The 18,066-nt window shown below is 35.1% G+C and overlaps 1 protein-coding gene across 1 annotated transcript in view; it reads left to right on the plus strand.

The window, feature by feature from the left end:
- LOC150081422 (organic cation transporter protein-like) overlaps nt 1–16,630 on the plus strand; it is a 65,866-nt gene extending 49,236 nt beyond the window's left edge. The window contains exons 8-11 of the mRNA XM_090379286.1: nt 3,194–3,408; nt 7,236–7,417; nt 7,561–7,700; nt 16,099–16,630. Of these exons, the coding sequence (XP_090235412.1) occupies nt 3,194–3,408; nt 7,236–7,417; nt 7,561–7,700; nt 16,099–16,198 (637 nt within the window). The 3' untranslated portion in view covers nt 16,199–16,630. The remainder of the gene's footprint in view (nt 1–3,193; nt 3,409–7,235; nt 7,418–7,560; nt 7,701–16,098) is intronic.
- Nucleotides 16,631–18,066: the final 1,436 nt, after the last annotated feature.

The following is an 18,066-nucleotide window of genomic DNA, read 5'->3' on the forward strand; positions in this document are numbered from 1 at the left end:
TTGGAGCAGTGTGGCATTAAGGGAAAATTGCTGCTGTGGATAAAGGAATGGTTGCAGTGTTGAATCCAGCATGTTTGCACCAAGGGAGAGAATATAAATTTTGTGGGTATGTTGCACTGGAGGGGTACATGTGGTATATGTGTATAAAAAAATTTAGTATTATTTAATATTTACAACATATGTATGTTACAAACAAATCTGTATATTTATGAATGTTATAATAAGAGAATATGAAAAAACAAAATAGGAAGAAAAGGAAATATTTCTTGTACTATAATAGTCAGTTCACAAAAACCACATTATTGACAATAATCACAGTTTAATAATATGACTGGATCTAGATCTGCAACTGGATCTAGATAAGCTGGGCAAATGGGCTGAGAAGTAGCAACTGAATTTTAACATTGACAAATGCAAAGTACTGCATATGGGTAGCAGTAACCCAAGAGTAAGGTTGCCAGATATCCTTTATTTCGAAGGGCAATCCTTTATTTTAGCCAAACTGTCCTTGTCCTTTACTGAAACAAGAAAGGACGCAATTTGTCCTTTATTTTCATTTTTCAATTCCTGTTTCTCATAATGGCAGTGGCAGATTTCCGCACAGGCATATGCTTCAGGCCCCACATGCGCAGGGCTCCCAAACCAACAAAAAATACCCCTTTTTTGAAACACAGCAAATTAAGCTTTCAAAATGGTTGTCCTAACTATGATTCATTTGTTGAAGTAGCAGAATATTTTAAATTAATAGAAAAACTAAAGTTGGATATGAATGATTTTTTTGACGAAGTTTCAGTATTGAAAACAAATTATGAAACTGTCAACCAATGAAAAATTTAAAACTTGCTCGAGTACTTTGATTCATTGGCATTTAATTTTGAAAAGTGTTGATTTTAAGCTTTCAAATATTTTCAAGGTCATTTTGTATGTTTTTCAGAGCCAGGGATTTCAGCAAATTCAGAAAGGATTTTTTTTTTTAATGAACTCTAAGTGAGGGGATGGGTGAAATGGATGTTCAGTTTCACTCATAACAAGCAAACTAATGACTGACTTCAATTTTAAAGATAATTGTTTAGGTTTTTCTGAGAAAATTAAAAATGATGCCATAGTTCTTAAGACTGCTCGAAGTAGTACAAAATATGTTCAATGTGAATTAAACCAGTGCATTTTTTTTTTTTTTTTTTGCTTTTTTTCACCTACCCAAAATTACTTTAGCTTGATGTCAGTTAATGCACTAAACTTACATTAAAATATTTGGATCAATTCATGCTTTTTATATCATCCATATCGTTCATTATCCTTATATATCATCCATATCCTTCCCCATAGAAAACCATGATTTACCATTAAATATTTTAAATTCTAAATTAAACTAAAATTTGCAAATATTTATAGTCAATATATAAAACGTCAATATATATCAATATATCAAATATAAAAAGCCAATATTTATATGTCAATATGAAAGTGTCTGCAATTCTGCCAGACACGATAGGAGGGAGTATATGATGAGAGCCTTATCGATCAATTCGGCCCTGGAAAGATTGTGCAAGGCTCAAGGGGTAGAATTTTTTTCAGCCTGGTCTATACTTGTTAACAGAAGGGACTGCTTCTACAGGGATGGGATACACTTAAATAGAAAGGGTGCAAGAATATTTGCTGATACTATCAAGGTAGAGTTAGGTGGGTCGGAAACCTGCTAGCTTTGGGGAATACAAGGACTAATAGATTAACAGTAGCCACTGGCAGAAGTGAAAGTGATTCTTGCACTGCTTCTATTGGAATGAGCAGAAGCCTGGAAAACAAGATGCAGGATATTTCAGAGACTTCTGGGAGTCATTGTGGTACAAGTAAACACATGGGTTGTGTTAGGGTAGCTAAGAAAAAGAACAGGTGCATGTATACTTGCATGTACACCAATGCTAGGAGTTTGGTAAATAAATTTGATGAATTTGAGGTATTGCTCAAAGCATCAAATGCAGATATTGTTGGGATATCAGAGACGTGGTGTCACACAGATACAAGGAATGCAGAACTGGAATTTGGGGAGTATAAATCTACAGAAAGGATAGACAGGATAGGAAGGGAGGAGGGTTATGCTATTAGTTAAGAAACACATAAAATCCAAGGAAGTGAAGCCAGTCGACATCACTGGACAGTGCAGTGTCGAGTCAGTTTGGTGTGACATAAGCATTGGGAGATCAAAATTGAGAGTAGGAGTGTGCTATAGGCCTAATGACTCTGATGAGTATAATAGGCAACTGTACAGGGAAATAGAGTGGGCCAGTAAATCAGAGAGTCTTATAATGGGAGATTTTAATTTCCCAGATATTGACTGGAATTTGTGGGTTGATCACTCACACGCTAGCAAGGCTTTTGTGGATTTATTGGATTGTTTTATACATCAGCATGTTCGGGAGGCAACTAGAGGGAGTAATACTCTCGATTTGATTATCAGTAGTGATTCTTCATGCATTAAGAATCTGCAGATAGAAGAACCACTAGGTGGCAGTGATCACAGTGTGCTGAAGTGGGATTTACTCGAAGAGGTAACTGCCATCAGGGGTAAAGGGAAGGGTTATTGCTTTCGTAAAGGTGACTATGATGGTCTGAGACAGTATTTAAATTCTATACAGTGGGACCAACTGATGATGTTACCAACAGCAAATTCATGGGAAGCATTCAAAGAACTTATCTTGGAAGCTACTAGGCTTTACATACCAGCTATTATAAATATATATTTTATATATATTTATAATAGCCATGAAAGAATGGTCCATCAAGTGCTGAAAGAATTTTTTGAACAAAGAATATATAGATCAGTTAATGAATATGTTCACTTTTAACATGTATATGTTAAAAGTGACATTTAAAATTTTTTTCAAATATCTTAAACATGTTTCAATTTAACATCCCTCATATATATTGAGATTGGTTGATATATGTGCAGTTTTTAAATATGTTGCATGTACAGTTTTTAAATATGTTTAAATATTTATTATGTCCTAGTGTAACATAACAGATGTTATGATACACTGGGACACAATTTAAGTCAGAACATTTAAAAAGACATACAAGCAGTCTGAAATGTGTGTTTTCACTTTTTTGAAATAACTACACAAGATAACCTGTTAATTCTATTATTTAGAAAAGTTCAAGATTACTTTTATTGTAATGATATTTTGATTTTTACTAGGTTTGTTAATGCATTTATTTACTATGGACTTTCTTTAAACACGAATGATCTTGCTGGTGATCCTTTTGTTAATTTTGCTGCATCTGGAGCAGTGGAGTTTCCCGCATACTTTGCCTCTATATTTAGTATCAAGTATCTGGGTCGGAGAATATCATTAATGGGAACCATGGTGATCGGAGGATTAGCCTGTATTTTGATTTTGCCAGTACCAGCAGGTGAGTATATATGGATCTATTATTGTGAAATGTATTGTAATATGCTTATTAAAACATTCATGAACCAAGTAAAAGCTTTTGTTAAGCAATATTAAAAATTAAGTCATAGATTTAATTTAATCTTATTGAATTTATTTTCCAAGGAAAATATTTCTGTCTCTCTCTCTCTCTCTCTCTCTTTCTTTCTCTCTCTCTATATATATATAAAATTTAATATATAAGAAATTAAATAAAGTATATCAAAGAATTGTTATATGCAGTGATGTAGCCAGGATTTTTTGTCAGCAGGTATATTCAGAAAAAAAGGCACCAATTGCAATTCACAAAAAAAAGGTGCCATTTGCTTTCTAAAAAAGTGCGACAATACCAGATTTTGGCATCAGGGGGTACAATGTACTTGCTGACCCTACCCTGGCTATGCCACTGATTATGTGGTTTGTGGACTAGAGACACTGCATTTTTTTGCAGAAAGAACCCAATGACCATAATTAATATATAAAGGTTAAATGACAGTTAGAGGTTAAATCACAAAAAAACCAGCAATAATTCAGAAACAGATGCCCACTTATTGCTGTCTCTTTTTATGATTTCAATGGTTGACCTCTGAATACGATATTGAAATTATTAGTTATACAGCAACAAGTATCACCATTTGTAGTTTATATTCTATACTCACCCCAAACCTCTCATTTAACCTCTTTGTGTGTGTGTGTGTGTGTGTGTGTGTGTGTGTGTGTGTGTGTGTGTGTGTGTGTGTGTGTGTGTGTGTGTGTGTAAAAATAAAAAAATAAATAAATCTGCAGCCATTGTTTGCAGGTTTATTTGTCTGCAGACCTCCTCAACAAGTCATGTTGAGGGAAATGAACCATAAATTGCTATGCTGGTCCAGTGCAGATTAGCAGATCAACTGTATTTAGCAGTCTGGGGCTTATATTATGTTTGGCTTATACGCTATCACTTTCCCATCAAAACTGAGGCTATGGAGCTCTGTATGTAATGTGTTTGTACAGATCCCAGCTCCTAGTTGAAGTTTTACAGGGATATGTCAGTTGATGAGTTACAGAGATGTGTCAATTAATGAGACTGACATGATATCCTTCTGAGTACCCTCTAGTCATGGAGTGAGCTTCTGTGGTCTTCATTGTACACTGCTTGATGATGGAAGCACTGTCACTTCGATTTAATAACATCACTGACAGCTGACTTTGGATGGTTTAGGCCATGTGTGGCCAACAACTTGATCACGGCTTTAATTTCGGTAGATCACGATGAATTTTAAATATATATAAAAAATAGATTAGTCAAAATTTAAATGTTATAATTATTATGCGTCTCACTGCATACACTTATTACAAATCTGTTGAACCACATGACTACTCTTGTTGCCGCACAGCCACTAGGCTTGTCTAGTGAAAATTCATGCAGTTACGCCGTGGAGAGCGTGGGCATGTGTCGAATTCTTATTCAGCTTACTTAATATTAATAACTGGACAGTACTTATACGTTAATTTAATACCTTTTGATTTAAAATGAATACTATGAAAAAGAGTAAAACGTATAATTTTCATCAAGAGTGGGAACTAGAATACTTTTTTTGTAATGATAAAAGAAAAATGTTGTTTGATTTGCAATGCTTCTGTGGCTATAACCAAAAAAAGGAAATTTAGAAAGGCTCTTTAATGCACTCCATGGTAAATACCAATCGGATTTTCTGCCTAATAGTGACCTTAGAAAAAATAAATTAAAGGAACTTAAATCCAGATTATTTGCACAACAAAATTTCTTCGTGGCACCTACTTTACAATCTAAAGCAGCAAATGTAGCATCATTTAAAGGGAGTCATCTTCTTGCAAAAAATGCAAACCATTTTCTGATGATCAATTCATCAATGATGCATTTTTAGAAATAATAGATTCTCTTTTTGAAAATTTTTAGAAACAAAAATGAAATTAAAAGTGCTCTTCAAGATCTGCAATTATCTCGAAATATTGTGATGCGGGGCATTGAAAAATGAGTAAAAATATGAGTGAACAATTGCGTGCTCATATTGCTAATTGTATGTCCTTTTCTTTACAACTGAATGAATCTACAGACATCAATGATACAGCTCAATTGCTCGTTTTTTGTTCATATGGTTTTCGATGATTCTGCCACTAGAGAAGAACTGCTGGGTATGGATTTGTTAAAAGAAAGAACTAAAGGCCTTGATGTATTTAATGCATTCAAAAATTTTATTGAAAAAATTAAATTACCACTATTTAAGCTCGTATCAATAACAACAGATGGAGCTAAAGCAATGATGTGGCAGCTTAACGAATTCATCGCATTGTGCCAAAAGGGTGATGAATTCCTAGAATTTTTGAGTTACCACTGTATCATCCACCAACAAGTGTTAGCCAGCAAAAGATTAAATTCTAAAAGTGTGGACATAGCTTTCAAAATCATGAATTCCATCAGAGGACAATCTCTTCAAAGGAGACTTTTCAAAATGCAACTCTATGAAAATGAACCAGCTCTGATATTACACACAGATGTGAGGTGGCTGAGTCGGAGTAAGTCTCTACAGAGATTTTGAAATTTGCTGAATGAAATTAAAAAATTTGTTGATCAAACTTTTTTGGGGAGATGATTATCAACAGCTACAAGATACAGAGTGATTGTGCGATCTGGCAGATTTTCAGCTTTTTTGGCAGATTTTACCAGTAAATTAAGTGATCTAAATTTGGAATTACATGGAAAAAATAAAAATGTGGGTGACATGATTAGTAGTATTTCTGCATATAAATATAAATTTTTGGCAATGGCTAAGGATCTCAAAGAAAAAAAAACTAAAGCAAAAATAGTGAGAAATCTATTTCTGAAATTGAGAAAGTTGTGGATGGATGATTTTGAAACTAGATTCAGTGATTTTAAAGCAATTGAAGACATTGTTCAATATATTTATCCATTTAATGTCGACTTAGATACAAAACAAATTGCAGAAAAAATTGCTGAGATTTTTCACATGGAGAAAATATTACTTGAAAATGAAATTATTACAATGTGAAACGATATCTTCCTAAAAGCTAGATCAACATAAAAAGACTTTTGGAAATATGTTTGCCGAGAAAAGTACCCAAATGTAAAAAAATGCAGTGAACTTTTAAATTCCTGTTTTGGTTCCACAGATCCATGTGAATCAGCCTTTTCAAAAGTATTTGAAATAAACAAAGACGAAGACTTGCATACAGAAGATTCTTTACGGTTGGCCTTATCACAGTATATCCCCGATTGTGAAAGCTTGGCAGATGACATTAAGACACAAACTTCACATAAATTAAAAATTTATATACGTATGAATTTAAAATAAGAATTATGAATTGTATTTAATTTTAAAATTTATAAACAACATTTTTCAATATGTGTTGATTAACTTTTTTAACCATGAGCAATGAAATTCTTGAGATGGTAGATCATGGCACATTTTGAAGAAAAAAAGTAGATCACATCACAAATTAAATTGGCCACCCCTAGTCTAGGCTATCAGCACTGAATGAATCAACAAGCAGTGCTGTCATGCCTAGACCATTATGATCACAACAGATGGTAACGATCATAATAAGTGTCGTATACTGTATGTATAATTTAAAATATGCTATAGTGGCCTTATAGTCTGCATCGTAACAATGTTCTTAAATTTATTTTAGTTAGTATTAAATTTAAGAATTTTTGTTCAGCTTTAGTTAATACCATTAGTCAACCCGATATGTTTACAGCCCTAAAACTTTATAATTGCAGTAGCTAGTTATTCATAAATCCCTCATTGATAATATTATCTATATTTTCAGACCTTGTTTGGTTAAGAAACACCTTGGCAATGACTGGAAAATTCTGTATCACTGCATCCTTTGGAATTGTGTTTGTATACTCAGCTGAAATCTTCCCTACAATTGTCAGAAATGTGGGACTTGGATCAAGCAGTATGTTTGCAAGAGTGGGCTCAGTTGTGGCTCCTTTTGTGAAAGAAATTGTAAGTTGTTTATAATGACAAACTTAATGATATCTTCCCACCTAGTGTGAATTACATTAAATATTAGAAAATGGTACAGCTACTACATTCTTCATCTATTCCTCGGTACTCAAGTAATAATTTAGTGCTTTTTTTTTTTATAGGGAAAGGCTACTCACACATCAGTACCCCTAATTATCTATGGAGCAATGTCTATAATAAGTGGTTTGCTCATCCTTTTACTGCCAGAAACAAATAACAGGAAAGTTCCAGACACAATAGAAGAAGTTGAAAGGCTTCAGAGGTGAGTACTAATGTATACAAAAATCTGGATACTTTAAAAGGCAATCATGAAGGGACATTTAGTATCCCAAAATTAACACATTGAATTTGGAAGCCTACAGGCCGTAACATAGATACTCAAAATGGCCACCATTAGCATTTACACATGATCTGCAGTTCACAGAAAATCCCACCAGCATTTTGATGGGCAAATATGAAAGCTTGAAAAGCAGGGTTAATGCCCTTGGAAAAATTAAAATGAGGGGCCCATTGAGCACTCATCTGCCCAGCTCAATGCTCAAGCCCCACAATCATGCTCACACAACATAGCAGCATCCCCCTAGGCAGAAAGAGCTGATCCAACAGGAGGTAGCTATTATTGGACTCTACTGTTAGGAAAATAGGAAGTATATTGTGCAAAAAGGACAGGTGGAATAGGACCAGGGTATGTTTGTTAGGGAAAAAGTTCATGATGTAAAATAGTTTGGATCTTTTAAGGGCAAAAAAAGTGTTGTACACGTTAGTACTAATGATCTGAAGAATAGGCAGTCTGAGAATTTGAAGATATAGGGAAATGTTGAAATAAAGTTGCAAGTTAGGATTAAATATGAAAATGTCTGCAGTTCTACTAGACATGATAGGAGATACATGATAAGAGAGACTTGCCAATCAGCTCAGTCCTGGAGAGATTGTGCAAGGCTCATGGAACAGAATTTTTCTCAGCATGGTCAGTTCTTGTTAAATGGAGGGGCTATTTTTATAGGGATGGGATAAACTTAAATAGAAAGGATGCAAAAATATTTTCTGATGCTATCGAGGCAGTGTTAGGTGGGTCAGAAAACTGTTAGTTTTGGGGGGGGAGTCTATAGTTAAATCATTTAATGGCAGCTGCAAGCAGAGGAAATGTCTCATGGGAGTACAGTAAATAACATTTACAGGAGTAAAATAAATAATTTTGATGAAATTGAAGTATTGGTTGTCATGAAATGCAGAAATTGAGGGATATTGGAAACATGGTGCTACCTAGACATCAGCAAGTGCAATTTGAATATGGTGAGTACAACGTATACAGGAAAGGTGAGAAAAAGTTATGCACTTGGTTAAAAAACACATGGAATCCAAGAAGGTGCACCTAGTTGAAGTAGGCAACCAGTGTAATGTTGGGTCAGATTGGTGCGACATGAGCACTGGAAAAACAAAAGAGTAGGAGTATGTTATATGTCAAATGACTGTGATAACTATAATGAACAAATATACAACAATCGGAATGGGCGAGTAGATTAGCATATCTTATAATGGAGGAATTTTAACTTTCCGGACATTGACTGGAACATGTGGGCTGATCGCTCACACAGTAGCAGAGCCTTTCTGGATGTATTGGACAACTGTTTTCTGTGCCAGCATGTTAGGGACAGCAAGAGAAAGCAATACCCTTGAACTGATTATCAGCATTAAATCTTCATGCAGTAAGAAACTCCATACACAGTGCCTTACTCATCGGTTTGGTGATTAAGAAAAGATATTCAAGTAAGAAATCATTAGGCAGCAGTGATCATATTATATTGATATGGAATTTACTTAAAGATATAACTACTGTCAAGGGTAGAAGAGAGGTATTTTTCTTTCATAAAGGTGACTACAAATATTCTTTGACAGTTTTTAAATTCTTTTCAGTGGGGCAAACAAATTTTAAATGGTAGCATTCAGGGAAGTAATCATAGAAGCAACTATGGTTTTATGCCAACTAAGAAATGTTCAAGAGTTAGACCTAAATGGATGTCAGGTGAATTGATGAGACTAATGGCAGAGAAGAAAAATACATGGTATGATTATAAATTATCAGTGAAACAGAAACTTGTAGTATGTACAAAAACTAGTCTGCAATCATGTCACTAAGGGAGTTAGGCAAGCTAAGGCAGATTATGAGATTATGTCTTTGGTTAAAAATGTAAAGAATTCTCTGCTTATGTTTACCACCAGAAACAAAGGGATGAACCGCAATGGCCTACTGAATATCATAGCTGTTAATAATCCTGTTCAGACTGGTGACAAACTGAATAAATATTCTGAAGCTACTTTCACTTATGAAGAAGTTTTTAAGCATGAGAATACCAGAAGTATACTGTTATAACTGGGAGCTAAATGATTGTGAGATAACTGAGAAGAAAGTGAAAGTGGAACTGTTGAAGCTAAAGGTAAATAAACATGTGGTTGATGGAATCAACCCAATTAGATTTTTAAAAAAAGCAGCAAAACTGGTAAAAAAACGAATGCTCTCATAATTATGAGAGTATCCTTGGAATCAGGGAGATGCCTATAGATTGGAGATATGCAAATGTTTCTCCTATTCACAAAGGGGATCAAAGAGTAAACTGAGTAACTGCAGACCTATAAGCTTCATTTCTTTTCCAGGGAAAATAATGGAGGCAGTGGTTAAATAAGTATTACAAGATTAACTTGGTAGGAATGCAGTTAAGAAATCACAGCATGGATTTGTTAAGGGGGGGGGTCATATCAAATTTATTTTCTAAGTTTGCAGATGATACAAGGTTTTCTAAGTTCAGTGTGGTTAACAACAGGAACCAAGACATACTACTACAACAAGATTGGTTGGTTGTAGTAAGATTTTTGATGCATCAGCAACTTAGGCCATATTGCACCATAAATAATATGTCTATAAATTGTATGTGTTCTGTGATCAATTTGCTGTTTTGCTGGATGAAAAAATCTGAGTTTCTAGGAGAAAAATCATGCTACCCATACCTGAGACCAATCAACTCAGCCATGTTATGAATTGCTACAAGACCTAGAAATATTAGGCAGGTGCACTGAGAAGTAGCAATTAAAGTTTAATATTGATAAATGCAAGTTCTCTGAGCAGTTGAGATAGGCTGCTAAGACAACTCATGGTTTCTGTCAATACTATACAGAAATTTTTCCAGCGGGCACAAGGAGGTAATTATCCTACTGTACAAAGCAACAATTAGGCCACATTGTGAGTACTACATACAGGTCTGGAAGCCTCATTTAAACATTTTTGCTGCATAATTTTCCAACCTTTTTGGCACTTGAAATTGAGTCAATCTGGATTGGGGAGAGCAGAGATATTTTTTGCTTTCTTCTCACTATGGCTGAATTAGTCAACCACTGGCAAAGGTTGCTTGACAAAAATATATGGTGTTCTTCCATCAAATCAGAAGAAAATTATTCTAAAGTCAGACAGTTCCCCCCTCCAAATGGTTTAAAAATCCCATGACTCACATGTGCATCATGATATTTAATGTGTTAAGAACTGTTGTAACAAGTGCAGAGAAGAGCAACAGGATTAGTCAAGGCTACAAAAGGGTATTCCTACAATGAACTTCAGTTCTGAAAATTGCAGCATTTTAATCCTGATGGTATACTTATTCTTTCTTAGAAAACATACATAAGGGTACTTAAACAAACTGAAAAAAGATGACTGAAAAAATGTGTGAAAATTTGCTTTCAGCGTGCAACTGATTTTTGGAATAAACATCCACCTGGTGTTGTGGAAGTGAATAGCTTTAATAAACTTAAGGAAGGATTAGATAATTTATTAGATTGGATGGACAGATGAGGTATGTAATTTTTTTTTTTTTTTTTTGGCTGATGCTGTATAAGCTTACTTCCTTGCATCATTTGCCACTATTAATACTAATATACTAAATGGGTATGCAAAGTGGGCATAGAGGATTGCTGATAGGTGGAGAGAGGATTGCAAATCCCCTGCCCCTCCCTCCATCTATCCACAATGCCCAGGGGGATTGCAAATCAAAGGTCACTGCTATTTCTGAAAGGATAAATTTTTTTTTAATATGCTGGTAGCCACAAGTATTGTATGTGTCCTGTTATACACAGAAGTGCACAATTGTATAGAATTTGTGGTACATGTCAACATTACTGCTAGAATTGATTGTTGGTAGTTTGTGGCATGCACTTTAACTTTCACCTCATTTTATAAGAAGGAACTCTACGGGTAAAATAATGGAGTCACTGGTTAAAGATGCATTGCAGGATCATCTAGACAAGACTGCTGCAATAATTCAGACACAGCATGGGTTTGTTAAGGTAAGGTCTTGTCTGACAAATCTGATAGGATATTATGATGTGGTTACAAAGAAACTGGATGCAAAAAATAATTTTGATATAATATATTTGGATTTCAGGAAAGCTTTTGCCACTGTTGCGCATGGCAGACCATTGTACAAATTGGAGCAGAATGGTATTAAGGGTAAATCCTAGGTGGTAGATGACTTTCATCAACCGGTGAAATACCACCACTTTGCTTATTGGAGGCTTGAAGTGGTGAAACCCATGTTTAGTCTCTAGAGCAAAGTTTCTGGCATCCCCTTCCCCCCATACTTCTCCTTCAACCCATGCACTGTACTAAGTACTATAGGTTTTGATACCTTTCATGTTTGGGGTTTTCATAAAAAAAAAAACAAAAAAAAAGTTGCTACAATGGATAAAAGGATGGTTGAGTGGGAGAAGACAGAGGGTGGTAATTAATGGGTGCTACTCTTCGTGGACTAATGTTATTAGTAGAGTCCTACAGGGTTCGGTGTTGGGTCCTCTGTTGTTTTGTATATTTATCAATGATATTGATGAAGGTATATCAGGCTCAGTGTCGAAGTTTGCAGATAATACAAAGGTTGGCAGGGTTGTTAATGACAGAAATGACAGTGTGCTACTGCAACAGGATCTAGAGAATTTGGGCAGATGGGCTAAGAAGTGGCAACTGAAGTTTAACCTTGACAAATGCAAAGTACTGCATATGGGTAGAAGTAACCCCAGAGAAACGTACCAACTGTGTGGTACTACACTTAAGGTGGTAGAAAATGAAAAGACCTGGGAGTAATTGTGCAGTCAGATATGAAGTTTTCTGAGCAATGCAGACAGGCTGCCAGGGCAGGGCATGGGGTTTTGTCAATGATATATAGGAATTTTGCTAGCAGAGAAAAGGAGGTTATTGTCCCTCTGTATAAGGCAATGGTCAGGCCACGCCTTGAGTACTGCATACAGGTCTGGAGGCCTCATTTTAGGAAGGATGTAGATTTGCTTGAGCATGTACAGAGAAGGGCAACAAGATTAGTGAGGAGAATGAAGGGATCCTCTTACCAAAAGAGGCTTAAGTTCTGCAAATTGCAGTGGCTGGAGACTAGGCACCTGCGCGGTGATCTGATTGAGGTATATAAGGCCTTGAATGGATTGAGCATGCTGAATTCTGATGGGATCCTTCCACTTGTTCAGATTACGAACCTAAGGGGGCATAAATTCAAATCAAGAAAAGACAGATGTAGAATAGATGTACGGAAATTTGCCTTTAGCCAGCGGGTGGTTAATTGCTGGAACAAACTTCCATGTCGTTGTGGAAGTTGATAGGTTAAATAAATTTAAGGAGGAACTGGACAGGAATTTGGAGGGAATGGTGTGATTTTTTTTTTTTTTTTTTTGGCTGATGCTGCATAAGTTCATACACTTGCTTTCTTGCATCACATGCCACTACTACTAGGACCTAGCCATATATGAGGATTACTGTAACAGAGATGAGGTGACAACAACTTATCATGTAATGCAGAGCGAGGCAACAGTTGCCGATCATGTTATAAGAACATGGTGGTACTGAATCTGCAGTGTTGCCATGCATTTTGCAGAGAGCCGTAGTTGATAATGTAGAGTAACTTGCTAATATGAGACCCCAACTGTAATTCGGAAATAAGAGCCAATTGACAAATTTTAATGTGATTTTCGTGTTCAGCAGCATAAAATTAGTCGAGATTGGGTATTTTTGTTTTCATAACATTTTACGTGTTGACCAGTGTAACAGATAGAGTGAAAGAACATTATATGTAGTTCAATATACAATAGTTATGTTCCTTTATATATCCATTCAGTAGAATAATGCTTACTAAATTGATTACAAATCTTATACGATTCGGGGAGCTAAAATATATAAAATAGTTCTACTGCCATCTTTAGAATTGTATGACTAAAATAACTGCTTTCAAAGGTTCATTTTATTAGTAGTAGGTTTGTACTTCTACCCATGTATACAACTACAAATAAAGCATACTGACAGTTTGAGAAATGAAATGTTTCGTGCCATTATAAACCAGTCAAAATTGTAAATGATCCTTTATGACCACGAGGGATGTTGGTATCGTATTTTTTTTCTTCCACCTACTGTGAATGCTAATATAAGTCGGAATGTGTATCACTATAATAAGTGATAGGAGAATACAGTAACCTCCCAATTTATGTGCATCTGATTTACTGACATTGTCTTACAAACAAATATGTTTGATACCTCAAATGATAGTGTTCAAAAAACATAGCAGAAAGACTATTATATTAGAAATAAAGAGAAATGTGATAAAACAGGAAGAGCAGATTGCAAAAGTCTAATATCAGTAGGCAACTGTACCTTGCTTATACAAAGCAAATTCTCATTAAAAAAATACAGAATTCACAACCCTGATGTTCTTTGCCCATTTTAGCTGCAAACAGGAAATCTGAATAAATCAGGGATTAAAAGAATTGAAATTAAACTTTTTAGGGTCCATAGTCTAACGAAGGACCCTTATAATGTCACTCGGTTGTCTGTCTGTCTGTACATCACAGCATTGTTATCTCTGGAACCACTCAACCTACTGACTTGAAATTTTGCATGGGTTTGTACATTATGTGGGCCAACATAATGCCGTATTGATCATTGTTGAAAAAAAAATGTCTGAGAAATGGGGGGCAAAATGTGGGGGAACAAAATGTTATCGACAACCTATAGCTTATTATACACCGTTGGAAAGAGCTCAACAAGTAGGTTTAACATATAATTTTAAAATATTTTAAAATTAAAAATGGCGGCACCAGACAGGAAAATGTGAGTAATTTTCGTGTCCCCCCCCTCTATTTCCATCACTAATGGAGCTAAAAATTTAAAAATTACATTAGCTGTGCGGCTAATAGACCGGAGGAACAAAGGGCACAACACAATACACAGCACATGACCCCCACACACTTCAAATCTCTGGCCCCGATACAATGTACACCCGCGGAGATGGGAGAAATCCCAGGAGCCGTTAGACACTAACATACCTTATACCTTATACCTTATTAGCTGTGCATTATTCGTTGCTTATCAAGAAAAAATTATTCTGATGGAAATCTATCATTTACTTTTTGTGTTAATTAATTTTAAAAAAATTATTTTTTTATTGCACTTCGATAATGCGCTTCTTTGTACTAAGTAACTCTCCTTTTGGTGACAAAAATGTTTCTGAATAGCTAATTAATAATTCAATAAAGGTCATTTATAAATTTTGTGACGAGAAGTATTTTTTAACAGTTTTCAAAGCTGGAGTTGTCCCGGCAAGGAGGTACTCAGAAAGCCAGTGTTGAGGTGGCGGTGGTGGGGAGGAGCCTGTGCAAAGTCTTGCACAGCCCTCACCTGCCAGTTGCTTCTCCCCCAAGGCTTTAATCGCTTCTCCAGGAAGAAGTCGGAGTTGCTTCTCCCACCCTTGTCATTTACAACAACTGGAAAGACTCAAATAGACGTTTTCATTAGTTCCTTGGTTTTAGGCCAAGACGTGGTACTAGAAACTTTTTTCAGTTATCATAAAGCTCTCTATTTGAGATACTACACTAACGACCATTTGTGACTGTGGACCCTTCATCCTGAGTGTCCAGCACTCAGAAGTTGACCAATTTATTATAACTTAGGAAATGTCTTTATATATGATTATGAATTTATTTAATTTATATATTTATTCATTATACATAATTATAAAATGTATATCAGAATCCTCAAACACAACCATCTATGATATCATTTTCAAAATACCCACAAAATTAGACACACCTCATCCATAGAAATGCAAATGCACAGTATGGTATATTATTTCATGCTAGGAATTATTGGAATAATTTTCTGCAGTGATGCAAAAAATTAGCCCAGTGAATGTCAGCTGTCCTCCAAATGTTTCTTGAAAAACTTCTCCCATTTCTCCAAAGAATGATAGTTGATTTCAAGAAAACATTTTTCCAATCACATGCAACTTATGCAGTTTATACGTCAGTAAGCACTTTATATATACATTAAATTACTGTGCTGTTTCCATGTATTTAATGTTAAATTAAGGGCACATTAACAAGGGAAATGTGCTTGAACTATGTAAACTCAAATTCTTGCCAAATGTATTATAATTAAATTACAGTAAACTTCTCATAACAGTGTACAAATGAGCCTCTTCTTCATATGCTTACATATGAAGCTTACATATGAAGAGGAGTATGCTTACATATGAAGAGGAGGTCTCTGAAAAAAAAACATAACTTTTAAATATTGTATAGGTAATATATTTTGAAAGTTTATATTAATTTTATTATACATTTCATTTCAGAAAAAAAAATCTAGGAAATGGAATGTCAAAATCTGTTGAGGCTTACAAACAAACAGAGAACCTAGAGGCAAATAACATAGCCCAAATCACAGTCTTTTAACTGTGGTGGTGTGGTTTTAGGCAATCAAATTGAAAATAACAGAAGGACTTATTATGCCTGATTTGTATTCACACATGCAGATTTGACCTGGAGGATGGTGAAGATTGTAATTATAATTGCTCTTGTTCATTCAAGGAATTTCACACAAAATATGCACTGCCTTGTAAATACCATTGTTCCTTGATTTACAAAGACTCATAACCATACACCACTCTTTACTGTTTCAGTTTCTGATTGTAATATTTTTATCTAGAAATTAGATCTACCTAAGCTTTTAAGAGAAGGGGAGGGTTGAGTTGTTTTAATTTAGTAACAAAGCAATCAAATGAGGTCTTAGTGTATTGTTTAAAAGAAGTTGAGGGGGACAGCGATCTCCGAATTTTGTTGCTCAAGGAACCCAGCCAATAGAATGTAATATCCTTTGGAACCCCAAACTTTTCCATCCATTCTTTCCCCTTCTTTCTCATATAAAACAATAAAAAATTTAAGTAAAAAACAAAACAGATATTTTTATTTAATTATGAGGCACCTTTAAGCATCTTTATACTTTAGGTACATGAAAGTCAATTGATATGAGGTATGTGTAAGTCAAATGTTTCCGATATTTTAAATAAAACAAATTGTAACTTTCCATTTAAAAAGTTTTATATAGCTGTTACTGCAATATAAAATTTTACATTTTATTTTAATGTAAAAAAGTTTTTTTATGGAGGACAGATTTTTAAGATAATTAGTCAATCACTTATAACAAGAATATGGAAATTTTGGGTTAAGTTTAAGGTTCAAAACAAAATCTTAGAATTGGACCTATATGCTATTAATTTTTAATGTAAAATTTTTCAGAAAGTTTATTTTACAAAATTTTGTAGAAACCTTGAATGGTTCATTGAGCCCTTGGTTGAAGATTTTATAAATTGTTTTAAGGCTAGCTTGTCTGTAACATGATAACCTGAAAATCACCCAAAAAGAACTCTCCACCTCTGCCTGACATTGGCTAACTCAGCCCCATTAAAAAAAAATAAGCTTCCTGTATCATCAATTGGACTTGAACCCAAACCTTTCAAATTGGGTAGAAATGAGGAATCTGCATTTGCAAAACATGCATGATCACATCTTAAGTACTGTGTACAGGTCTGAAGGCCTCATTTGAGGAAGAATGTATAGCTGCTAGAATGGGTGCTCTAGGGAATAAGCGCCTCCGTAGCCAGGTGGGAAGGAGCAGCAGTGCGTAGCACACGCTTCTTGATTAGACCGGGGTTCGAGCCCGTCACCACCAAATACGGAGGATGCGGAAAGGTCACGAAATGACCACCGCATATCCCGGAGCAATATGGCCTTAGTTGCTAATGCTCCTAAAAACCAAATAACAAACATCTAGGGAATAAAGGGATACTCTTACCAAGAAAGGGTTCAGTTCTGCAAATTACAGCATCTGGAGACTAGGCACCTGCAAGGTGATCTGACTGAATTGTTTAAGGCTTTGAATGCCTCAACACATGGGGTTCTTCCTCTTGTTCAGACTATGCACATGAGGTACATAAACTGAGAAAGGATGGGTGCAGAATAGATGTGCAGAAGTTTTCCTTCAATCAACAGGTGGTTGATTGTTGGAACAAGTTTCCATCCATCGTTGTGGATGTAGACAGGTTGAATAAATTCAAAGAAGAACTAGGTAAACTATTGGAGGGGATGGTTAGGTGAAATTGAATTTTTTTTTTTTTTAGCTGATACTGTATAAGCTTGCTTTCTTGCATCATTTGCCACTCCTAATACTATGTTATATTATGGTTTAAGAGTTTGATTCTTGAACCATCCAAAGTTTATCCCTAAAAACCTGTAATTAAAATACAAAGTCATAAAGGGCTTAA

The sequence above is a fragment of the Mastigoproctus giganteus genome, chromosome 8 (genome assembly GCF_048544385.1).
Source record: "Mastigoproctus giganteus isolate SK-2022 chromosome 8, ASM4854438v1, whole genome shotgun sequence".
Taxonomy (NCBI): Eukaryota; Metazoa; Arthropoda; class Arachnida; order Uropygi; family Thelyphonidae; genus Mastigoproctus; species Mastigoproctus giganteus.